At 45.3% G+C, this 26462-nt stretch overlaps 1 protein-coding gene across 8 annotated transcripts in view; it reads right to left on the reverse strand.

Moving 5' to 3' along the window:
- The window catches only part of PLEKHA7 (pleckstrin homology domain containing A7), a 224223-nt gene that overhangs the window by 125555 nt on the left and 72206 nt on the right, over positions 1-26462 (reverse strand). Inside the window, exon 1 of one of the 8 annotated variants that reach the window (XM_039236769.1) lies at positions 16791-16895. The exons of the other annotated variants lie outside the window; for them this stretch is intronic. Within the exon in view, the coding sequence (XP_039092700.1) occupies positions 16791-16873 (83 nt within the window). The 5' untranslated portion in view covers positions 16874-16895. Of the gene's footprint in view, positions 1-16790; positions 16896-26462 lie in introns of those variants that run through there. 8 annotated transcript variants of the gene reach the window in all.

Raw genomic sequence — 26462 nt, forward strand, 5'->3', positions numbered from 1 at the left:
TAAGTAAAAAATTTTAGAATAAATGAAAATTATTCTTCTTCTACCTCCCCCCAAAATTCAGAAAAATTAAGGTGAAATGAAATGAGTGCTTTTTTCCCCTCTTCTCTATCATCCAATTTTGGCAGTAATATATTTACACTATCTTAAGGATGAAAAAAATAATTTTAAAAATTCTAAGCTTTCCTCACAGTCACCATAAACCAAAGTATCATCTATTAGCAACTTCCCTTTAAACAACCAAGTCCCCCCAGGCAGCCTTCTTTGCTACAGAGCCCCAGGGAATGGCAGGATGGAGCCCTCAGGTGAATATCTGCAGGGAGGGACCTGCAGGAATCCCAAGCCCCCATCCACACCTGGCAGCACTTCCTCCAGACAGGGCAAGGAAGCAGAAACACATCCATACGTAATGGCATGGTACTACGTGAAGGTTAAGGCTGGACAAGGAAGCCTTTGAAATGACTGGCAATAGAGATTAGTTTGCTTCTTTTCCTCCAACTATTCCTGTATTTCCTTCCCCTGAACATTCTTCCCCAGGCTCCCACTCCCCCTCCTCTGTAACCTACTATCATTAGTCTCACAATTCCACCTAAACCCAGAGTTTATAAACACTTTCAAAATGAAGTGTTTCATTTAACACTCTCAAAAAAAAAAAAAAAAGTGAGACTGGAATCGCCTCCACTTTCTAGCTGAGAAAGATAAAGTTCTGGAAGCTTAATGGATCCATTTAGCCAAAACCGGGGTCTTAGTCTCTAAAGGCTGTGCCTCCCATGACAGCAGGCATCTAGATCCTGAAGTCAAGGACAGTCCTGCTCATTTAGGCTTTTGGCACAGCCTGAGAGGTCATGTCTGGGGTAGATGTTGGCCTAGCAAGCTGAGTGCCACCCAGTGGGGACAGCCGTAGGTGTTCAGACAGACCATCTAACTCACAACAGGTCCGTGAAGGCATCGACCGCCTACAGAAGACTGGCTGCTGGGGTTTCCGATAACTGCCCCCATGAGAGTCAGGAACTACAGACCAGAACAAGCCTAGTCAGGCTTCACAAATTGGAAGGGTTTAAATCCCAGCTCCCTTTCCTACTCTGTGACCTTGAGTAAGTTACTTAACCGGTTTCCTCATTTACAAAGCAGAGATGGTCATAGTGCCCTCTTTGTAGAGATTTTGGGTAGATCACCTGAAATGTTCATCGTGGTAAACACTTCACATCCACTGGAGCACAGTAACCACTCAATAGGCAGCAACAAGTATAAATTATACCAACAATTAATATTAGCATGATAGAAGAGCACATCACAGTGGGAGAACATGAATAGCCAAGAGACAGTGTTCAAGGTTACAGAAGAAACAAAAGGACCATCAGTTTCTCATTCTTTTTCATCTTCAATATGTTCACACAGACACTGGAGCCCCTTCATATTCAGTGCCTTTTCCCCCTCAAGATGTCCTGCTATAAAAAAAAAAAAAAATCAGTAAAAATCATGTCATGCACTGTGTGAATTCTGATGAATTTCCATCCATAAATTACTGAGAAAGACAATTTCACAAGACCTACAAGGCAGCATCTAAAGTCAAACAGAAGGCACCCTGGATACGGCGTGGAGCCTGCTCCCCGTACACCAGCTGAGGCAGCAGCTGGGACATGCATGCATACCACACCAATAGCCTTGGCATCTGGAAAGCCAGGGCAGCGATCAAACTCTGCCACCGTGACACCTCCGATATGTCCCCCCTCTGGGCTCAGTTTCCTTGTCTGTAAAACAAGTGCTGGACTAGCTGAGCTTTGCTGTGCCCAAGAGCTCAGAGACCTTTAATCTCCAAGTTCCTCTGCATGCATCTCTGAAGACCATTGCCGGCTTCATAGCCTGCATTCAAGCCTCGTGCACCCATTACCATGCATCTCTCTGGGTGCTGGCAATGAGGGAGAAGGTGGCAGCACTGGTTTTGATTTTCATAAAATATCTGACAGCCCTTCAGAAATCTCACCATAAAAAGAAAGTAGCTCTCACCAACCACAGGTGATAAACTAACAACTCATCTTACAGAGACAATGACCCAAAAGAGGTATTGCGATAGCCACCAAGAAAGAGGAGATGAGGTTTAAAGTGAGAGCGGGTTGGTGTGACGGGTGGAAAGATGACAGGGGTAATATACCTGGCCAAGTACAAGTTTAGAATTGCTGTACTGAGTTCTGCACTTTTGAATTTGAGAAAACCTTCAAGTGTTGGTAATTAGACCTGAATCTTATCATCGCCACTTAATACATGAGTAATGTTTTATAAACACAAACACATTCAAGGCATCACTTAACTCTCATTCACAACAAACATTTCTTTCTATCATAATCAGATGAGGAAAGGGGTTTGAGGAGGTTAAGTGACTTGCCCAAGATCCCACTGCTAGGCACTACAGGGCTGGCAGGCAAACTGTGGCCTGGAGTCCAGATTCAGTGGTCTCTCCAGGTTTTTTATGCCTGTATTCCGCAAGCCAAAATGGAGAGGAGAGCACTTATATTCAGCATGATTTCATTTGTGTGTATAACCTAGCACAGGAGCCAAGTTGGAGAAAAGCCAACAATGCAAATTTTTTTTTTTTAATGTTTTTTATTTATTTCTAGGAGAGAGAGAGAGAGAGACAGCATGAGCAGGGGAGGGTCAGAGAGAGAGGGAGTCACAGACTGAAACAGGCTCCAGGCTCTGAGCTGGCAGTCAGCACAGAGCCCGACGCGGGGCTCAAACCCACGAACCGCGAGATCATGACCCAAGCGAAAGTCGGACGCTTAACCGACTAAGCCACCCAGGCGCCCCACCAACAATGCAAATTTTAAAAGTGAAGTCCCCAACATTAATGTCGTAGGATGCCATTAGGGAACATCCCTGACACCTGGCTTCTGCCGCTAAAGCAGTGGTTCTCAACTGGGGTGATTTTGCCCCTAGGGGACATGTGGCAATGCCTAGAGCCAGTTTTGATCGTCACAACTGGGGGATGTTGCTGGCATCCAGGGGGTAGAAACAAGAGATGTCGCTAAACATCCTACAAGCACAGGGCAGTCCCCACAATAAGGAATGATCTGCTTCAAAACAGAGGACGGATGACAGGCTCCATCTTAGCAAACGAGAGGAACAGAAAGATGAGCTATACTTTCAAAGAACAAAGCTCTTTATACCTATTAGGAAGTATTAACATTCTGGACTTGACTTTGGATTCCTTCCAGGCTAGTCTCTAGCTGTAATTCACTGTGTGATTCTGGGCAAGTCACTTAACCAATCTGGGTCATTTTTCCCCTGTAAAACAAGGCAGGAGGAGGTGGGGGAGGAACATTTTTTAACAATATTGATTCTCAAACATTTCTGTACTTGATAATGGCCTGGGAATCTGGCTAAAATGCAAAATTCCTAGATTTCCTTCCCGGAGATTCTTCATTTTTAATGAGCACCCCCAGGGGAATCTCTTATAGATGGTTAATAAAGTACAGCTTGAATAGCATAAGAACAATTTTTAAAAATGAAATAAATTTGTGTAGTTTTGTCTATGCAGGATTTGTAAGTTTGAGTTTGTAACCAGCACCCCAGAGGTTAATCCAGGGGCCCCTTTACCTGTGGGAAAACTAAGGGGGCTCTCTCAAGGGAGCTCCAGCTTCTCTAAGGCCCAGGGCCTGGGAAGCAGCCCTACCATGAGACAAGCTAAGGAGCAGCTGAAACTACAAGAACAGCCCCCTTAACCTGAGGAGCTGCTCATGGAACAAAGCCCCAGCCATGCACACTCCAGAGCGGGTGGGGAAGGGGATGATAGGACTTAGGGCACCAAGACAAATGCATTAGCCAACAAGGAACATAACCATTCTCAAATCACGTGAAAGAACACAAGGGCAAGCCCAAATACATTCAGAGAAGGGACTCATTCACTCACAGTAATAATTCAGTCCCTTATTAACTCCTTTGCAAAGACATCTCTATAGCACTCAAGAGGAACCTGGCAGAAGTGAGGCCTCAGATCGCAGCCTACAAAGGTTGAACATTCAGTATAAGCACCTGCTACTTTGCCCTGTTTGTCCTCTAGACCCAAGCTGAAAACCATCTTCTACTATTCACTCAGAGCTCTATTCCCCAGCCCTCCTTCCTGTGCCCATGCTCTACAAGTTTGAGAAAAGTAAACCCAGGCTTTGGCTAATGAACCAAATATAAACAGATTCATACCCTGTTTGTTCATTTTTATCTTTAACCTTCACTAAAGCACCCTCATCCTGTCCAGGTCCCCTGCCTAGTTACCAAGCAGAGTGACACAGCCAGAGCACATCCTGGTAATAGGGGTGTGAGGTACATCCATAGGGACTTCTCAGCAAGCCAATACCACACAGCACAGAAGTAACACAATCGTTCATTTGTAATTTCACCCTTTCTGCTTCCATAAAGGATATGGCGCAAACTACCACTGTAGATATCACAGGCTTCTAACACAGATCTTCTCAAAAAGGGAAATTACTGATAAGACATGGTAGACACAGCTTACTCTTTATTCAGGGAAAGTCATTAAACATTAATAATTAACATAGAATCACCTGTAGAATGTTTTAAAACCCATGATGCTAATACCCCAACCCAGACCAAATAAATCAGAATCTCTGGCACTGGATCCCAGGCATCAATATTTTTTAAAAGCTCCAAAGGGATTCTAATGTGTGGCAAGGGATGGCATCCACCAGGCAAAGGTCTCACAGTGGGTACACTTGGCTCCAACTTGCCAACTAAAAGTACCAGTGACATTCAGCCCCAAAGTAGATTTGGGATAACAGTAAAAGGAGGCAGGGGTGCCTGGGGGGCTCAGTTGGTTGGGCAACTGACTTGGGCTCAGGTCATGATCTCCTGGCTCGTGAGTTCGAACCCTGCATCAGGCTCTGTGCTGACAGCTTAGAGCCTAAAGCTTGCTTCAAATTCTGTGTCTCCTCTCTCTGTCCCTCCCTGCTTATGTTCATTCATTTATTCTCTCTCAAAAACAGTTAAAAATTTTAAAAGAAAAACAATAAAAGGAGGCAGAAGAAAAAAGCTTCCCTCTTCAAAAGGAAGAAAAGCAATTTGTCATAGAAATTTAATTTTTAGAGAGAGAGAGAGCACAAGCAGGGGAGAGGGACAGAGGAGAGGGAGGGAAGAAGGGAAGTGGGGAGAAGAGAAGGAGAGGGAGAGAGAGAGAGGAAGAAAGAGAGAGGGAAAGAATGAGAATTCCAAGCAGGCTCCGTGTTCAGCACAGAGTCCCACACTGGGCTTGATCCCATGACCCTGGGACCATGACCTGAGCTGAAATCAAGAGTTGGACACAACCAACTGAGCCACCCAGGCACCCCTGACATGGAAATTTTAAATAGGGGCTGAAAAGCAGAGAAGTAGCTTTTTTACCAAGTGCATAAAACCACTGGGTTTTGACTGGGTTTATTTTATTTCAACCAAGTGCTAGAACTGTACCAGGCCATGAAAGAAGAAACAGCAAAGTGTGAAACTAGGCATCTCATCGTAAGAGTGTAGACCTTCTAAGGAAGTAAAACTAGAAGCATGAAGCAGCTCATGTTAAGGCAGGATCTCCTGGTGCTGACTTGTAGGGGAGGGCAAGGAGTTGGAGAAGCTCAGACAGCCTGGGTCCGGTCCCAGGGGCACTTTGGGCTCCGGACTCCGGTCTCCAGCCTTCTCTGGGCTTCCAGCCACACTCAGATACTCCCACAGGTGCTTCAGGACTCAATTCCCAGTCTGTTTCCTGTATGATTCGGTCCACCCTGCTGGCCTATTGCCAGCCAGCTCTAAAATGTCTAAGCGAGGGACACAAGGGGCCTCTTACTGCCCGCAAAGTTGCAGCTATATTCATTTCCCTTCCAAATTAACATCTACTGCCCTATAATAAGCTGTCAGCTCCCAACAAAGGGTGCTAGCTAAGAGAGGTGGCCAAGGCTGTTTGGGCAGAGGGCACAGCAGCTACTCAATGTCAAGGGTGGGAAGCCCAGGGTAAGACCCCAGCTCTCCACACTGATGGCCAGCTTTCCCATCACCAGAATGCACTTCAAAGCCCTTCTCTGCCTCGTAGTCCTTCTTCACTGCACATTTACCACTAGGCCAATGCGCTTGGGACTGAAACATAATTAATCCCTGCTCTACCCACGTTTCTTTTTTCCCAGAGAATGAATCTGATAGACCCGCAGTGTCAATAAGGGAGCACTACTCTGAATGCTAATTGCCCCCACAGGTTCTGCAGAGGGCACGAGAGAGGCCCGGAGGCTGGCCCTCACAGCGTGGGCACTCTCAGGTTCGGAAACCCTACCTGGCGTTATCGGCAGCAACTCGATGCAGGGACCGCCCTCCCAGTCGAGACAGCAGTAGCCAGAGACCCTCAAGTTTCCTCCAGGGTAACATAAGGCTGGTGGCCGAAGCTGCAAGGATCAGGCAGTGGGGGGAGAAACGAGCAAACTGCCTGCAGACTGTGCACAGCTCCACTCTGCTCCACTACACTGAGGGGAACCAGCAGAGGGTGAGGATTTAAAATACAGCAGTTGAGATTTAGGTTAGATTCACAGATGAACTTCCTGACAGACAGGGAAGCGGTAGAAAGGCTGACCCATTACTTAAATTTCAGTGGGTAGCCACAAGAGGCTGATTGTACTGTCCGCCAGGAAGCAAGTGAGCCGCGTGAAGAGGCAGCCTTCTGTGCACGGTGATCAGAAGCAGGGATCTCACTCGACTGACCCATAGCCATCTAATATGCCATCACTTTTCTGCTTTTTAGTGCAAGATAAATAGAACAGTCTGATAATCCCCACCAATATGCAATTTTAAATGTACTTATTATTTGATCTAGGAATTCCAGTTCCAGGAATCTAACAAAATGGTAAAATCTTTTGTCAAATATTTTTACGTATTTTAGGGAAATAATTCATTTATGTATTTTAGTGGACACAATCTAAATGCCCAACTACCGAATGGGGAATTAAGTAAATTATGGCACCTGTACTCCACAATTACATAGCAAATAAAAATGTTTTTAAGGGATACGTAATAACCTGAGAAATGCACATGACCTAATATAAAGGAAATAAAGCATATTAAACTGTGTATTTTAGAAAAAAAGTATATGCGCATTTTGAAAAAGAATGGAGGGAAATACACCAAAATGTTAGCAGATGATTATCTCTTGAGTGTGGAAGTAAATGTTTTTATTTCCTCTATTGCTATTCTCCAGCTATTATAAAATTAGCCCATTACCTTAATAATCAGAAACTGTAGGCATTAAAAAAGAAAAGAAAACTCTGTCCTCTGACGTACCTCAGCACCATAAATCTACTTCATCTACATGGCCATTATTCCCAGAAAGCAAAACAGTGACACTTAATCTTGTACTTGGCAAGACAAACACATTCTCGCTTCCAAAATGGCTCAGCGCCCCCACTGCAGCCACCTGAAAACCACCCGTCACCATTTCCCACTGGGAAGCACAGGGTCTTCCCCCTCAAAGATACATGGAGCTCTCATTCTAAGGCCAGACCCTTCCTTCAAATCCAATTAGAACACACCTACGTAAGTCTGAAAGGCAAGGGAGAAAGGTGGAATCCTGCAAAGAATGGGGATTTCCTGTATTAACCCTGAGAAGTCTCGAACTGCCAGATTTAGAGATGGCCACTATTTACTCAATGTCCTCTGTATGCCAGGAACTGGACAGGATGCCTTCACATACTTTGCCAGGTAGGAATCATTAGCCCCGGTTTTATACAAGAGACTGAGGCTCCAGAACTGCCATCCACTTGCCTCGAATCACAGACAGTAAGTGGCAGGGCTGGGACTAAATGCTGCTCACCCAACTCCAAGTCAGGAAAGTTATCTTCTCCAGTTACTTTTAACATCAGCATCTTTGCAGGGAACAAGAGGCAGAGCACACTTCTTCCTTGCAGACTTATACCCCTACGCTTGGTAGCTGAGACAGGCCACTCACTGCTTCTTGGCCACTCTGTCTCCACCACTACCTAAGGATGCAAACACTCTAGCCCCATGTGGACACCTCAGTGACCTACTGTGGCCAAATGACCCTTAAGAATGACCCAGCACTGCAAAATGAGGCTCACTAACAAGACCCTGTCTAGGGGTGACTGAAACTCTGAGAATATTTATGAGTATTTCTATATTCATAAAGGAGAATCTCCTTTATGCTCACATCTCTAAAGAAGGTAGGCTCTTGTCCCCTTCTGCAGACGGGAAAACAGACTGGAGAGCAGGCTGACCTGTTTTAATAAGCAGCAGAGCTACCACTACAACTCAATCCCTCTGATTTCTGGCCCAGTGATTTTTCTACCACAGAGGAGAATACGAAGAACTTGGGCTCTGAAGCCTGATGATTCAAATCTTAACCGGGCTACCTACAAACTGTGTGACCTTGGGCCAATTACCTAAAACCTAAGTCTCATTTTGCTCCATAGCAACATAAAGAAAATAACAGCCCCTACTTAGCATAGTTGTTATGAGGATTAAATGGGATAATACATGTAAAAGAATTAGCAGGTAAGTGCTCACACAGCCCTGAAAGCATAGCACTAACAGTCTTCCATCTTATCTCCCTAATATGCAAGGCCCAAAAAGCTTTGTCTGAAAACAGGGCCATTGAGGGCCCACACCAACCTCGCTGGAATCAGCTTTCTGCTTGGCAAGGCCTGGCCAGTAGCTTGCTTGCACCTAGATTTCCAATGTCTTACTAAGATGACTTTAAACACACTTTTCTCTTTCCATAAAGGTTCTGTCCCACCTCAGGCCCTAATTCCAAACCTCCTTTAGTGGCACCTCCAAGTTCATCCAGGAAGTCCTCCCTTATCTGCCCAGACTGGCTTAGGTCCTAGAGATTCCTGTACTTACAGCCCTATCAGATGCTCACCACTATTATCCACAATGGCTGTGTACTTGCCTGGCTCCCTGACTAGACTGAAGGCAGGGACTCTGATTATATTCAACCTTCAGTACCTACCTGTATTGGTTTCCTATGGCAACTGTAATAAATTACCACAAATTTAGTGGCTTAAAACTACACAAATGTATGGTCCTATAGTTCTGGAGATCAGAAGTCCAAAATCAGCCTCACTGGGCTAAAATCAAAGTTTTATCAACAGAGCTGCACTCCTCCTCCATGGAAGAATCCATTCATTACCTTTTGCAGTTCCCAGAGGCCACCCACATCCCTCAGCTCATGGCCCTGCATCACTCCAACCTGTTACCTTCATCACATTTCCTTCTTTCACTCTGAGCCTCTTATAAGAACCCTTCTGATTACATTGGGCCCATCCAGATAAACCAGAATCATCTCTCATTAAAGGATCCTTCACTTAATTTTACCTACAAAGTCCCTTGTACCATATAAGGTAACATATTCCCAGGTTCTGGGGATTAGAACATGGACATCTTTGGGAGTGTGGAGAGGAATCACTAGGCCTCCCCCACTACCACAGCATCTAGGATACAGCAAATGGGCATTGATTGCCTGCCTCATGCAAGCAGCTATGCTCCCTCTGGTCCTAAACCACTGAGAAGTAGAATCTATTCAGCTAGTTTAGCAAAGTCCCAAAGCCTGACACCTCCCCTCCATTCCAGTCAAAATCTCTGAAAAGGGCCCTCTCTCCATAACCTGAAACTCCAGATTTCTTCAGCTAACTTGGAAGTAGCCCACATTTATATCTCTGTACCTGCACTCTAGGTAAAAATCTACTAGTTAATTCTCTGAACCCTGAAAGTATGCATAGATGAATCAATCTCAAAAAGCATCTGGTAATTGCCCTTTGGGTAGACTGACAGGCACAGTCTATGTCTTCCCAGAGCCCACAATCCACATGGCATCAACACAATGTGAACAGAAGCCAAAAGGCAGGAAGATAAGGGTTCTATCACTTACCAGCATGAGTCAGATTTGATAAATATCACATATTATAAACACAGCATATTCTTTGAAATTCTATTAAATCAGGCTTTAAATTAGCAGGCTACAGTAGCAACCTAGCAACCCAACCACATGTATTTCCACATGAATGTGATATCTAAACAAGAAGATGTTGGGATCCCTGAGAAGAGGAGCAGGCTGGGTCCAGGGTTCACCCACTTTACAGAATATGACAGGTGGCTAGGATTTGACAATGGAAGGAACCCAAGCTGAGATCTGAGTCCTGCCTCTCCAATTCATCCTGTGTTACCCTGGGCTTGTTAGTTAGCCTCTCTGAGCTTTCTCAATATACACAACACTGAGTCCACAGGTAAAATGCTTAGCAGTAGTATATTTCCACTAGCAGATGGCCTCCTTTTTCCTGCCCCTGAAATAATCAAGTTGGAAGGGCAAGTAGCTCCTCTGGAAAGTACAAATTGGTGTATGCGCACTGTTTCCCTAATGTCATCCACACAACACCCACCAACCACCTCTGTGATTCCTGCTACCTCCCTGCCCAACCTGTACCTCCACTTTTTTCTTTAAATAGACTACATAGGGGCGCCTGGGTGGCTTAGTCGGTTAAGCGTCCGACTTTCGCTTAGGTCATGATCTCGCGGTTCGCGGGTTCGAGCCCCGCGTCGGGCTCTGTGCTGACGGCCAGCTCAGAGCCTGGAGCCTGTTTCAGTCTGTGACTCCCTCTCTCTCTGACCCTCCCCTGCTTACGCTGTCTCTCTCTCTCTCCTAGAAATAAATAAAAATATTAAAAAAATTTTTTTTTTAAAAATAAATAGACTACATAGATAACAATAGCTGTCAAATAGTGATTTTGATGCTGTAACTTTATTTCTCTTTGAATACACATGAAAAATTATATACTCATGTACAAAGCTATTAAAATTTAAAACATTCACCCCTGTATGTCTCATATGCATTCACACTTTGGTAAACTCTAGTGAAAAAACCTGGTTTAAGTAGACACTATTATGTGCGCCCCGGTAATTTCCCTTCTCTGAGACTCAGTTTCTCCCAAATTAGAAAATAAAGAGAAAGTTCTAGCCCACCTTTCCATTTTCTTCCAGTTCCAAGATTCTGAGATTTATTATCAAGTGGTCTGAATAAACAAAAAAGTCTGGGCAGGGAACCTTTTTAAAAGGTAATGAATACCATGCAATATAATTAGAATCATTCATCTTAATATCAGAGAGAAGAAAAGGATTAAAGAGAATGACAAAGGGGTGTATGCCTCTGACTTTGCACTGCTCCTTAATAGAACTTCTTGTATCAGTTCTTCATGAGAGGGCACTTGGTGGTATATCTCAGCTTGTGTGGTTGTTAGTTTTATCACCTTAGGCAAGCCATTCAACCTCGCAGTTTCTACAGCTATAAAATGGGTAAAGTGGGTAATGCCTCCTCCACGAGGCTGTTTGGGGATTAAGTGTGAGTAATGTGTCTGGGTACCTGCAACACAGCTGGAGAATATCACCACTTGCTGTCGCCGCGAGGCCTGGACTAAGTACACATGTGCCTCTCCATGTCCTTATAAACTCTCTGAAGGCAGGAATACCTTGGTCATCTTTTTCTCCCCTACAGTGCCTAGCAGTGTTGTATACAAAATGAAAGAACTTGACTTTAATATGTAGGGAATCAACCCTTACAGAAAGAGTTCCTGTCCAAGACAGGAAACTGAATATTCCCAGAGATATAGAGATGACAAGCAAATCTTCCCTGACAAAAACAAATGTTCCCTCTTCCTTAAAAAAAAAAAAAAAAAAGTTGAGAAATCCACTGAAATGTAAGCAATGCTGTCTTCAGTCTTTGGGCCATGATTTCCTGCCCCCTTCAATCTTCCTTTGTAATATTCTAAATATTCCAAAATGGATGCATAATAGTAAAAAGCTTATTACAAGGATAAATGAGGCTGCTTGCCTCAGGGACAGAGAGTCAGGGACATGAGGTCCAGTATCTGCCCTTACAAATCTGGCTACCTGCCCTCAGGCAAGTCATTCCACTTTCCAGTAAAATAACAATACCTACTTTGACAACATCACCAGACTATTGTGGGAGCCAGGACACTCAAGTCCATACCACCAAAACCCTACCTCTGCTAACAAGAGCTCTAGAATCTCCTGAGCATGCCTGGAACTCCACCATTTGCTTTCTACTTTTCATTCCTAACCAGTCCTTAATTCCTTTATTTGTGTCATATCCTCATAAATGTTATTCTTGTCATAAAACGAGAGATAACCCACAAAGCGACAGCCTTTTCCTTATCCTATAAATGGGCTACAAAACAAATGAGGATGAATTCGAGGCTGTGATCATAACTCTGTTAATGAGTACCACCCATGTTGGAAACACCACCAGCCGTGAGCCCTTATTTTCCCAGGGTGTTTCTTGCTTTCTATTTTTCCGAACACATTTAAAACTTCAAACTTGAGCGCTCACTAGCAGATACAGTTTGGAGCAGCAGGAAGGAGGCAAAACAGCTAACTAGAGCCATCAGAAAGAATGATGAGACCTTGAAAACTTTCAGTCTAATGTTTGGCTCTAAACCAAACATTTCTCTTGCCTAAAGTCAGATGAAACTAGCAACCCCTTTCTTTCTTTCTCCATAAATATTTGGCTTGTTTATATGAATTACACTCCAGTCAGAAGGATTCTAAAACTCACCCTCAGCATCTAAGTGTTGCGCAGCATTGAGGCAAGCTAATGTACAATCTCTTTAACACACCTTGCATTACCACGCCTGATATCAGCTCTGATCCACCAGCAACCTCATTCTTAAACAGGACCATCTAGGTGAATGAGCACAAGAGGGTTATAGTCCCACACAGATGACACTTAAAAGTCACAGCCAAGAAGATGCTGTGTCTATGAGCCCCACATAGCTTACGGATGAGGAACAAAGAGGACAAGAGAGGAACACCAAAAAACCAAACTGACCAATAAGGACTTCTTTTACTCATTTTACAAACATGTTGAGAATTACCCTAGGAAGTTAGAATAGGTCAATGGAAAAAAGGCAGAGTGCAAACATTTGCAGAAACTTTGGTTTATTCCTACTGCAGGCGACAGGTCTTCAGATACATGATATCCAGAGGGGGTCAGATAGCCAACAATAATTACAATTCCTAACAGCTCAACTTCCCCATTAACTTCCTAATCGATAATCAAATGCACCATATGTTGTTGTGAAAATTAAATGAGATAACACATGAAACCACTTAGAAGAGTGGTACAAAGTTATCAATTCTTTGCACACCACATCACAATTTTATATACATGATCCCATTGGATCATAAGAACTGTGTGAGGCAGGTTTCACTATTCTCATGGGACACTGGCTCAAAGAGATAAGAGGACTTGTCTAGAGTGACAGAGCTAAAAAGTGCCAGGTATCTGGTTGCTCTTTGGACTAACATTCCATAATCATGGCCAGCCCAGAGATGGCTGCTTTAGCAAGAGTCTGAACATGCCACCTTTCTAGTTCAACTGTGCTGTGTGCCTGAAGTCAGGGACTCACGGGTCTCCAAGGCCTCCTTGAATGACCTGAGGCTGGAAAACAGGTTTGATGTGAAGGTCAGAAGAAACTCTTCCAGAGCAGGTTTCACATCTGACCCTAGGAGCCCGGGTATGGCTTCTGGGGTCAGCAAAAAAAAAAAAAAAAAAAAAAGCATTTTTGACATTCGCATTTTCTACATAAAACTCTCTCAGCTGCTCCAAGGATCCTCCGGTTACCTTTAATTAATAATAAAAAATAATAGCTACCAATTAACAAGCACTGTATTAAATCCTTTACAAACATCTCATAATCCTTACAATTATCCTTGGGGGGCAGAGAGTATTGAAGAGAGGTATCCTTATCCCTCTTTAACAGGCAAGGAAATCAAACACCATCTGCCTCAATTAACCCTCATTCTTGCTCCCCTTGATCCTGGATACCCACAGGGCAGAGGCCTGGAATACTGGCCTCTTTTCAGAAACTGTATGAAACCTAGGGAGTATTTTGTACTTCTGCAAACCAAGACTGCAAAGGCTGCCAGGGTCTTCATTCTGTTTTTCCTCTTGATATTTTCCAACTCAGAACAAACCTTCAGGATACCTCTGTCTTAGCTTGGGTACTGTTTCCCTGCAGTCCATCCCAGGAAAAGGCTCCCTGCTACATACAGCTGAGGCTGAGAATAGTCACAGCAACCATCAGCCCCAGTGCCTCCTTTAAGAGTGAAGGGAGAAGACACGCCTAGGGGCTGGCATACATAAACAAAATGGCTCTTTTCCCAGGTTGGAGAGGCAGTCAGGCCCCAGGACAGAGGCCTTAGCTACTGCTGAACTCACCACAACCTGTATCCAGCACAGACATTAGGAAAAGCACACAGAGGGGACTCTCTAAACCAGCCCTCCTCAGTCCTCTGAAACTACAACCTGTGAGGATCCTGGCTCCTGCCTACTAACCCCACAATCCCACAGCCCTTCTGATAACTGCCTCACTTTCCCCCACAACCCCTTGACCTCCCATTTACTTCACAGTGCCCTCAGGAACCGTATACCCACCTACTCTTTATGGCATCACCTTGAGTAGCTTCCCCAGGCAGTGGCCTGGCCATTATCAATGAATATTCAGCCATGACCAGCAGGCTACAAGGCGAGCAGACATTAGATGGCAGCCATGGGCAGGCCTCCCATGATAGAAAAAACGTGCTCCTAATCAGGGCCATCTCCAAACCCTCAACTTGCAGAGTACCAGCAGATCAGCAGCAGATCGGGGCACTGCTGGAGAAGGTGGCACTCTGAAAGCATGTATGTTGGGGGAGGAGTGCCACTGAGTATACGTAGGCTAGTGGAAGGAAACATGGCACGGACTCCCCAACGACCCAGGTAGCAGGGACAGCAGCCTCTCTGAAAGGATGCAATGAGATGGTGACTATGTGTCCCTGGGCAGCCATCAAAACAGTCCAGCCCTAGAGACCAGAGCCAGGAGCAAGGTGAATCCAGCAAGCCAAGTCACTCACGTAGGGGACAAAAAAATGAAGGGAGAGATGTGGGCTACTGCAGCAGAATGTCTCTGACACCATGCACAGCCCACAACCAGAGCTAAAATCTCCCTCCCTGCACTCCATACCCCCAATAAACCCACCTCCCTTTACACAATTTCTACTCCCCTAGGGCAATCCCCCTCCCCACACCTAGCCCCAGAAGGCCCGGCCCCTCTTGTACTCCCAAGACTGTCAACTTCCAAGACATGCTCATCTTCCACTCACACTAACTCTACAGATTTGTCAACCCTTCAGCTTACAAGGATGAGTACTCTATCCTCAGCTGACAAGAAAAACAGTTTCTCAGGTCTCTAAAGCACCATGCTGCCAGGAGGGCTGAGTTTGGTGACTCTCCACAGGCTCCAGCTGGGGCAAAATCTCCTCAGGCCTGCCTCCAACTGGTCCCCTCCAGCCCATCTCCCCCAGAACCAAGCCCCAACCACAGCCTTTGATTTAAACCTGGATTCTTCCATTCCCACTCAATAGGGACACACCTGAAATGCCCAGCACACACAGAGCACATCTCATGAGACTACCAGCTTTAGAATCCACCCTTCCCCAGCCAAGGGGGAGGGAAACTGAAACCATCTGAGGGAGGAAGCGCACTCTGCCCTCAGCTCTTCCCCACCTTGACCTCCTCTTTCCAGTAGGCACTGAGGGCACTGGGCCAGATAACAACCTGGCAGACCGTTTTGCCTTGGCCGACAGTCCTACAGACCCGGGACCTGAAAACAGACCCAGAGGTACTTGTTGATCAGGTGCGGATATTTGCAGGTACTGGGGCTGTGGTAGGGCAACCCTTTCTAGAAGGCTTCAGATGGCCAGCAGAGGACCCAGGTCTCACACACCTGGCCTGGAAGCTTCATCAGGAAGCTGCGATGGGACATGGGTGGGAGGGTGATTGCTTTCATAAAGCAAAGGAGGAAAGGTACGGCTGGTTCAAAAGTAGATAAAAACGGAGAGTTGCTCCCTCTCTGCCCTCCTGAGGTGTGTGTGTGGGCGGGGGGGGGGGGAGACTGTGCTGTCCCACAGACATTGGCTCCCTTCCGCAGAGCACCGGTCACTAGGGGAACACCCACATCCTCCTCAGGAAACTGGCTGCAATACCTTGGGCTTAAACCTTGAGTGCCAATGCCAAAAAAGGGAAAGAAAAACCTGCAACCCACCAATCTCATCTCCAGATTCCCTCTCTCCAGCTAGACACATTAATAATTAACTTGCCTACCCGGGAGCTCGCCCGCGTTGCCATAAAAGATGAGTAATGGCACCGGAGCCCCGGCCCCATGCCCGCAAGCTTCTGGGCTCAGGGCTGGGACGGATGCTTGTAACAAAGCCTCCGCATTCCTCTGGGAAGGTGTGTCTGAAACCAGACCTGTCAAACGGCGAGAAGCTGCCCCCCTTACCTCCCCCTTAGCTGGCTCCCAGCAGGAAGGGGGGGGGGAGTACATAAGGGGAGGAGAGATCGCCTCTGCCCAGTCTTCCTCCCCGCCCCCCCCATCAGTGCCCCCCACCACAGCTGATTTCAGGAAGCAGAGCGGTCTGGTAAGACCTAATCCTGTTACCATGAACGCAGGCTGTACTTGGAGACCCAATTCTCAAAACAACAAGGCAGCTCCCTCGGCGCCCTTCCCGATGAGTAACCCCTAGCCCGGCGTCCGCCCCACGAATTCTCTCGCTGAAACTCCCGCGGCGAGCTGCGGCTCCCACGCGGATGGCCAGCCGGGGACGAACCCGCTCCCGTCACGCCAGCGCCCGGCCACAAAAGCAACCCCCGACCCGGCCCCTGCTCCCTGCTGGCCCGCAGCCCCCCGAAAGTTAACAGCGCGCGGACACACCTGCAGGCCCCCCGTGGCGGTCCCCGCCAGCCCCCCAGGGCGGCGGGGCATGCGTCCCCGGCAGGGCAGCGCCGCCGCTCCATGCGCCCGCTCCTGGAGCCCAGGCCGGCCACCGGTCAGCAGCGCTGGGCGGCGGAGCGCGCTGTGGCCTCAGCGCGCCCGCGGTGCATCGCGCGCCCTCCTCGTCCTCGCCTGGGCCTTTCCTAAGAGCCCACACCCACTTGACATCAGCGCGGATCAAAGCACGTGGCGCAGCGCCAGACGGCGGACCCCAGCGGTCCAGAGCTCGCCCGGAGTGCCGCCGCGCCGCCAGGACGGCGCGTCCGAGCGCGGCACATTCCTCTCCTTGCAGAGGATGCTGCAAGCTGGAGTGGGCAAGGAGACGGGGGAGGGGGAGGGAAACCGGCAGAGGGGGCAGGACCTGCCGCCTAACAGCGGCGCTGCGCTGGCGCCCAGCCAGCTACCAGCAGACCTTACAGCAGTTGCTGCAAGTGCCCATTGACTATGAAGACTAGGCTGCAGGTGACCCGGGTTGCTGTTTTCTCCCTACCAAGGAGAGCCCTGACCTTGAATTCTCTTCCCCAGAATGAATCAAGGAGGCTCCTCTCCAACCACCCCTACTAAATTGCTGGGGCTGATTCTGACAAGCCAGGAAAGAATGCTTGGTTGGATTAGGTTGCTGACCCCATCACCCAGGAAGCCACCATGGGGCACCCAGCAAATCAGATCATACCCTCTGGCTCGTCTCTATATAGCAGCCTAAAAAGGAGTCTCCTTTCTTTCCTCTCAATGCCCTTGGCAATGAGGGACAGCTCTCTTGATTCTGCAGGCAATCAGAAACAGCACCGCCCAGCAGCCACACACACTTCCAATTCACTCATTAACATCCATCTAGAGAGTCAAACATCCAAGCATTTATTAATGCTTAGGCCAGGAGCAACAGAAGATAAACAACATTCCTACATACATGGAACATATAGTCTAGTCAGGGAGAGAGATATTAAATACAGTGCAAAGTATAATTGTGACAAATGTGTTAAAGGTAAGACATTCTATAAGAATGCACACAGGAACCCTAAACTATCTTGGCAGTCAGGAAAGACTTCCCTGAGGAAGTGACATTCAAGATGCTGAGGCATGAAGAGAAGTTAGAAGTTATCCAAGGGGAAGGAATGTTCAGGCAAACACCCTGGTTATTAAAGTGCAAGCTCCCTCCTTTCACAGGTAGAAATGTTCAAGCAGAAGTGAACTGCCATCCCAGAGACACCTGGGTCTTTGTCCAGGAGTGGTATGGGGCAGCTCACAGGCTCTGGAAGAAAGCCTGGCCATCTATCCAAAAGGGATGTTATGTCTGCTTTTCATCTCCTGAACCATGATGTCCCACCTCAACAGAAGAGCTCTGAACAGGCAGCCGGGAACCTTTACTTCTGGCTTCAATTCTATCATCAATTTGCTGTGTGGCAAATTACAGAAATCCTAGCTTCTACTCTTCTAGTTTCACTTTCTCTAAGATGAGGTATTGGATTAGGACAGTATTTTTCCATTTATTTTTTTTTAAAACCATACTCCATTTTAGATACACAAATATCATTCCTGTCTTGTAGTGTCTATAATGACAAGACATCACATCATTTCCAAATCAAAAATTACAATATTAAATATGCTTTTAAAACTACATATGCCCTTTAAATATTAATATTCTATCTTTAGATATCTGCTGAAGACCTGGTAGCAGTAGTAAAGAAATGGTCTCCAAGCTCACCCCTTTCCTGTTATCTGCCCCTGTCCCTTCCACATAGACCTGGCCACCAGCACTTATCATCTCTAGCCTCATTCCTTCCAGGGTAAATTGACCACACAATGAAGAGAAGCCCTGGGTCATCCAAAAGGAAAACAAAACAAAACATATCAAGAAAACAAAGGCAGGCTATGTAAAACTCTCTTGAATGTTAATTTCCAATAATGCTGGGAAATAGACACTTTGATAGAAGCATACAATGTTCCTGGGGACAATTTAGCAATATGAACTAAAAGACTTAAAAATGTTCCTTTCCTTTGAACCATCAATTCCACAGCTAAGAATTTATCCTCAAGACATTATTATGAATGAACACAAAGATTTATCCACAATGATGTTCACTTCACCATTTTTAGAACAGCAAGTAATTGGGGCGCCTGGGTGGCTTAGTCGGTTAAGCGTCTGACTTTCGCTTAGGTCATGATCTCGTGGTTTGTGGGTTCGGGCCCCGCGTCGGGCTCTGTGCTGACTGCCAGCTCAGAGCCTGGAGCCTGTTTCAGTCTGTGACTCCCTCTCTCTCTGACCCTCACCTGCTCTCTCTCTCTCCTAGAAATAAATAAAAAAATATATATATATAAAAAAAAAGAACAGCAAGTAATTGGAAATAAACTAAATGTACAATAAGACTGGTTAATAAATATCTTTACAATTGAATATACATATGCAACTTCATGCAACTTTAGAAAAGATACAGAGAGGGGCAGTTGGGTGGCAGTTAAGCACCCACCTCTTGATTTTGGCTCAAGTCATGACCCCACAGTTTGTGAAATGGAGCTGTGTTGGACTTTGCACTGAGCGTGGAGCCTGCTTAGGAGTCTCTCTCTTCCGCTCTCTTTCTGCCCCTCCCCCCCACACATGTGCACACATGCATGCTCTCACTCAAAATAATTAAACTTAAAATAAATAAAAATGACAGAATATTTACTGTAAAATTAAACAAAACAAAGGTTACAAAACAAATGATCCAATTGTATGTGCACAGGCATGTGCATTTTGGGGCAGCGGTGGAGGTTATAGGTATCTAAGGTGGCATTCACTGTGTTCGTTTTTCTTACCTGTTGACTCAGAACCTACTCCCTGGAGCAAAACGTGATGTGACTATGGCATGTCATCCTCACAGGTAAATCTATTAACCCATAACTTACAAAAGCTTAATATTAAAACAGAATGAAATGAGGCAGGTAGGAACACAATTCAGTTCTCCGCAACCATCCACTCATCATCAGGGATTTGATAGTAATATTAAATAGACTAGTTTTTTTCCCCCAGACTTTTAATTTCATATAGATTTTTCAGTTGTCCTTTCCTTGAGTCTAGTTCAGTGGTTTCCAAACTTTGGAGTGCGTAAAAACTGCTGTCCATGGTGGTTTAGAGTAATTTTGACTTTACGAGACTTTTTTCCCCTTATACTCTGAGTTTACAACCTAAGCACTGTCTGAAAGAAAGAAGATGACCAAAAGGATATTTACCAAAATATTAACCATGTTGGAATTTCAATCGATTTTTATTTCCTTCCTTGGAATTTTGTTTTCCAAGTTGTCTGACAAGAAACATATTTTTAATCAGAAATAAAATGGTTCTTGAAAATAAGTAGGTTAAAAGTGCTCCAAAGCATAAAAAGAAACCATGCCTGGACTTTAAGAGGGTGACTCTGACCATGCCCTTCATATCCCTCCCCTCTGTAAGCTCTGATACTGCTCCAGTTGGTGCCCCAACACTCAAGGACAGACAGTACATGGTCGCTAGGATACCATGCAGGAAAACCTGGCAAGAAGATTATTTTTACATTTACCTCCTAGGCTGTGCTTATAATGATGCTTAGAAGCTTAGACTAAAGGGTCCAAAATGAAGCAGCCATGACCATCCACTAATGGAGCTGTCCTCTACCCCTGATACTCTCTACCAAATAAATAAGCCAAGAACATGTAGGGCACATACCCTTTGTCTTCAGGACTAAAAACTGTTCAGTCTGCTTTTCACAGACCTAGTGATGCCACCAAGCACACTGGTAAGGACCAGTAGTAAAAGAACAAGCCATAAATCAGACTGGGTTTAGTTAGTAACTAGTTGGGTGATCTGTATCTCAGATTCTCCTCTGTTAAATAGCCTAATAAAGGCTCTACTTTTCTTTCCAGGAGGTGGGTATAAAAGCATTAGGACAAAGTGAACAGCAGCACCTCAGTGTACGATATTATTATTTATGAAAGTATATGCTGGGACTTTGTGGGGGAGAAGTGAGTTGGCTAGCTGTGAGTCCTCTGACACAAGGCTGGTAAACTTCAACTGGTCTCACCATTCAAGCTTTCTGAGAAGCTGGGGCACATACACTGGATGTGGGAGTGGAAGTGGATAAGACAACAGTGCTGACTTCTCCTAGGGCACAACTCAGGAACTCTGAAGTCAAGGACAGAAGGCAGGTGGTACCCCAGGTTTCTCAAGAAAACAATGGGCAAAAACCACCAGGGCAAGATCTAAAGATGAGGGATGCTTGTGTTATTTGGCCACTTAAATTCAATAATCATTTAATCCTCTACCAGGCATTGTAACTACTCTCCATCTCTGCTCAAAATAAAACACATGACTTCCAAGCCAGAGAGAGCTGCCATTAGGTTACATTTTAAATCCACCTAGATGTTATGGTGTCTATTAAACATGGGGCCTTTGTTTAGAGAGTGAACAGAGGGGATGAAAGCAAAGACAACAAGGACTAGGAATTTTGATCATTCCAGAATTGTTTCTGGTAAGGAATAAGAACAAACCCGATTTTTAAAAATACCTCTAATAGGGACAAATGTATCAGAAGGTCCACTATTGTACAACCATCTAGCCCTCTTGAGAAAAGACCGGTCCCCCACAGCCAGGCAACAGCTTAGGGACAGAAACAAGGCACTCTACTTCATCTAAGTGGGAAATATTGAACATACTGACCCAGGAAGCCAACTTGGACCTGGGACTTGAAGTCTAAGGAACATTATGATGGGAGAAAAAAGCCTGCTTGCTCCATGATCAGAGACCAAATCCACCCAAATGAGTTTTGATAAAATGACTAAACATATACCTTTATAGATTTTTTTAAAATCGTTTATTGTCAAATTAGTTTCCACATAACACTCAGTGCTCATCCCCACAAGTGTCCTCCTCCATGCCCATCCCTCCTCCCCCCCATATCCATCAGTCCTCAGTTTTTGTCAGCATTCAAGAGTCTCTCATGGTTTGCCTCTCTCCCTTTCCCCCACCATTTCCCCCCTTCTTCTCCCCCTTGTTCCACCGTCAAGTTCCTCCTAATCCTCCTATATGTGCAAACATATGATATTTGTCCTTCTCTGCCTGACTTATTTCGCTCAGCATAACACCCTCAAGGTCCATCCATGTTGCTACACATGGCCAGATTTCATTGTTTCTCATTGCCATGTAGTATTCCATGGTATAGATAAACCACATCTTCTTGATCCATTCATCTGTTGATGGACACTTAGGCTCTTTCCATGTTTTAGCTATTGTGGAGAGTGCTGCTATGAACATTGGGGTACATGTGCTCCTATGCCTCAGCATTTCTGTATCCCTTGGGTAAATTCCTAGCAGTGCTATTGCTGGGTCATAAGGGAGTTCTATTGTTAGTTTCCTGAGGAACCTCCACACTGTTTTCCAGAGGGGCTGTACCAGTTTACATTCCCACCAACAGTGTAGGAGGGTGCCCGTTTCTCCACATCCTCGCCAGCATCTAGAGTTCTCTGATTTGCTCATTTTAGCCACTCTGACTGGCGTGAGGTGGTATCTCAGTGTGGTTTTGATTTGTATTTCCCTGATGAGGAGGGATGCTGAGCATCGTTTCATGTGTCTGTTGGCCATCTGGATGTCCTCTTTGGAGAAGTGTCTGTTCATGTCTTCTGCCCATTTCTTCACTGGGTTGTTTGTTTTTCGGGCGTGTAGTTTGGTGAGTTCCTTATAGATTCTGGATATTAACCCTTCATCTGATATGTCATTTGCAACTATCTTTTCCCATTCAGTTGGTTGCCTATTAATTTTCTGGGTTGTTTCCTTTGCTGTGCAGAAGCTTTTAATCTTGATGAGGTCCCAATCATTTATTTTTGCTCTTGATTCCCTGGCTTTTGGGGATGTGTCAAGTAAGAAGTTGCTGCGGTGGAGGTCAAGGAGGTTGTTTCCTGCTTTCTCCTCTAGGGTGTTGATAGTTTCCTGTCTCACGTTCAGGTCCTTTATCCATTTTGAGTTTATTTTTGTGCATGGTGTGAGAAAATGATCTAGTTTCATTCTTCTGCATGTTGCTGTCCAATTCTCCCAACACCATCTGACCTTTATAGATTTTTTTTAAATCAAGAAAGCTAAATAACAAAACAGCTAATTAGCTAGAACACATGTTTATGACCAGTGATCTTCATACATCCATTTTAATCAGAAAAACCCCCAAGTGATTGTTTTTTAAAAAGCAGATTCCTGGGGTGCCTGGGTAGCTCAGCTGGTGAAGCATCCGACTTCAGCTCAGGTCATGATCTTGCACTCCGTGGGTTTGAGCCCTACATCGGGCTCTGTGCTGACAGCTCAGTGTTGAGCCTGTTTCAGATTCTGTCTCTGTCTCCCCCACTTATGCTTGCGCACTCTCTCTCTCTCAAAATAAACATTAAAAAAAAAAAAGATAGATTCCAGTGGCCAACCCCTAGAGAATCACATGACAAAAGTCTACGGAGCCCAGGAATCTGCAAGCACTTGGGTGATAAGGCGGTGTGCAGTCTGGAGCTCATTCTTGGAGATATTTGATGTAAAAGGCCTGGAGGGCCTAACACACCTGTCCCCCTTGACTTTCAGCAGGCATCACCCAAGTAGGCTGGAATCAATTCAAAACAGAATCTGAATGAATCCAATTAATACCTCTTGTCAAACTTCAACAAAATTACAACAAAACTAGGGCATGATAAAGAATGCCAGGGGTGCCTGGGTGGCTCAGCCGGTTGAGCGTCCGACTTCGGCTCAGGTCATGATCTCACGGCTAGTGGGTTCAAGCCCTGTGTTGGACTCTGTGCTCACAGCTCAGAGCCTGGAGCCTGCTTTGGATTCTGTGTCTCCCTCTCTCTCTGACCCTCCCCTGTTCACACTGTCTCTCTCTCTCTCTCTCTCAGAAATAAATAAATTAAAAAAAAAAAAAAGAATGCCAAACGGGGAAATACACAGAAGCACTTTAGCACATAAGAGACGCTCTAAAACTGTTACCTTTTATTTATTTATTTTAGAGAAAGAGAGAATGCAAGTAGGGAAGAGGGGCAGAGGGGAAGAGAGAGAGAGAATCCTAAGCAGGCTCCACACTCAGCACGGAGTCCAAGCTCGTGCTCGATCTCGATTGATCCCCTGATTGAGCCCCACCTTGAGCTCGGTGCTGACAGTATGGAGATTGCTTGGGATTTTCTATCTCCCTCTCTGGCCCTCTTCTGCTTGTGCTCTCTCTCCCACAATAAATAAACTTAAAAAAAAAGGATGAGGATAGTATACTTTTGATATCTGTCTAATCTCACCTTGTACTCATAAGCCAGGTATGAACCTTCTGAATTCACTAGTGTTAAAACCTAAAAACTCCAGGGACTCAGCCAGATCTCATTTAAAATCTAGGCTTACCCACATACCAATTAGGTGTCCTTGGATACACTTGGTCTTCCCTAAGTGACTATTTCTTCAACCCTAAAATGGGATTTAAAATACCCACCCCCACAGTGTTGTTATGAGGATGAAATAACAGAATTGTGTAAGTGGGACATTGTAGGTACTAAATAAATAGTGGCTATCAACATTCAATGGCTAAACATTTATTAGGGCCTTTTATACCTCAGCATTAGTAGGCACAGAAGACACAGTAGTAAGTGACAAGAGAGACAGAGGGACAAATAGATAGTAAATAGATAAATAATTTCAGAGATTGATGTGTGCTTTGAAGAAAATCAAACTGTGATACGATGAAGTAAAATGGGGGCTCAGGGTATATATCAGTAAAAGGCCTAAGATGTGTCACTCAAACTAAGATCTAGAGGAAGAGTATTCCAGGCACAAGAGCAGGTGGGAAAAAACCAAGTACATTCCTGGGATGGAGGAAGGACAATGAGGCTAGAAGTCAGTGACCAGTGGGAAGGACAGTAAGAGGGAAGCTGAAGAGTGAGATAGCAAAAGTTATGGAGGGCCATGTCATACCTGGTAGGAATTTGGATTCTCTTCTAGATGCAATAGGAAGCCATGGAAGGGGTTAAAAGAAAAGACTGTGCCATGGAAGAGGCATGATCTAATTTCCTTTCTAAAAAGACTTCTGTAGGGGAGCCTCAGTGGCTCAGTCAGTTAAGCATCTGACTCTGATCTCAGCTGAGGTCTTGATCTCAGGGTGGTGAGTTCAAGCCCTACAGTGGGCTCCATGCTCAGCTTTAAAAAAATTTTTAATTAAAAAAAAAAAGACTTCTGTAGCATTTATATGGAGAATGGCCTGAGAATTGGGAACAATAAATAAAAACCTAATATTTCCTTAGAGTTTAAACTATGTGCTCTGAACTGTCCAAAGAACTTTATATGTATAATATTTAATCCTCATGGAAACTTGCAATGTGAGTAAAATTATTCTCCCAATTTTAGAGATGACAATATACAGTCATAATATATTAGGTGACTTGCCCATCCCAGTAAGTAGAGGATCCAATACACAAACCCAGATGGTCTGACTGCAATGCCACTCCAAAGCCTTGAAAACAAGTGGGGGAAACCAGAGAGACTAGGTAAAAACACCACTGGAGGAGTACAGGCAAGAGAAAGAAGGCTGGCAAGACTACGTTGTCAATGCTGAGGGAGTTTCCGCTGTGCAAAATGTCTCAGTGGCAGTAGCCAATTCCACTACTGACAGGATTTATGACAGGGGTGAAGGAAAGAGACAAGCAAAGTTGACTCCTTTGATTTGAGCAACAGAGTGGATACCAGTGCCAATTTCCTGAGATCATTAAGCCTGGGAGAAGAACAAATCCAAAGGCGGGGGGGGGGGGGGGGGGGGGGGGAGAGGCATTAAAATGAACCAAGAACTCTGTTTTGGATACATAAGATCTGAGGAGTCTATTAGATGTCCAAATGGAGAAGTCCATACAGCAGTAAATTGTGGTTTTATCTCCACTTGGGAATCTCATCATCACGTGACTCCTTAGTGTCTGTGTTGGTGAAGATGGGGGAAGAGGGCTCTCCCAGCTACAGACCTTTCTGGTTGGTTGTAACAAGCAAGGGCAGAGCCTTTTGTCAACACAGGCTTACAACTTGCTCTGAGGCTGAAAGCACCCTGTGAAGCCCACCCTCTGTAGTCCAGGGAAGTCTGCATCTCAGCTCCATTCTCTGAGCCAGCTTCCTGGGAACCAGATCTCTGAGAGGCAACACAGAGCCTGGAGGTCCAGGAGGAGAGGCTGGAAATAGGAACCGTGGAAGGAAGATTATTGGGCATCCTGCTGGCTTGTGAGAAGGGGACTTCTGAACCCCTCCCTTCCACTTCAACATTTTTTCAGTCCTCCTATCATTGAAGCCCATCCGGGTATGAATCCCTGGAACTGCTCATAAGGGCCTGAGTGTGATGATAATGAAAGGGTTTCCAAAATAAGCCTCCCATTTTCAGGCTTCCCAAATCCCCGGCTGGCATCCAGACTAGAGCATTCCCAGAAAAATAGCAACCTTGCTTGATAAAATACCTTCAGTATTGACACCTCCTTGGCTCAGAGGAAATGGGCGTATGCTAGGGGTCAGGTAGAGGTTGGAAGAAAGAAAAAAAATGGCAATTTTTAAAGTTCAGCTGAAATGTCAGGAACACGAAGCAGCTCATGTTTACACAGAGCTTTCCAAAACTGAGACCAGCTTCCAAG

Source organism: Hyaena hyaena, unplaced genomic scaffold, assembly GCF_003009895.1.
Source record: "Hyaena hyaena isolate Hyena2069 unplaced genomic scaffold, ASM300989v1 scaffold_116, whole genome shotgun sequence".
Taxonomy (NCBI): Eukaryota; Metazoa; Chordata; class Mammalia; order Carnivora; family Hyaenidae; genus Hyaena; species Hyaena hyaena.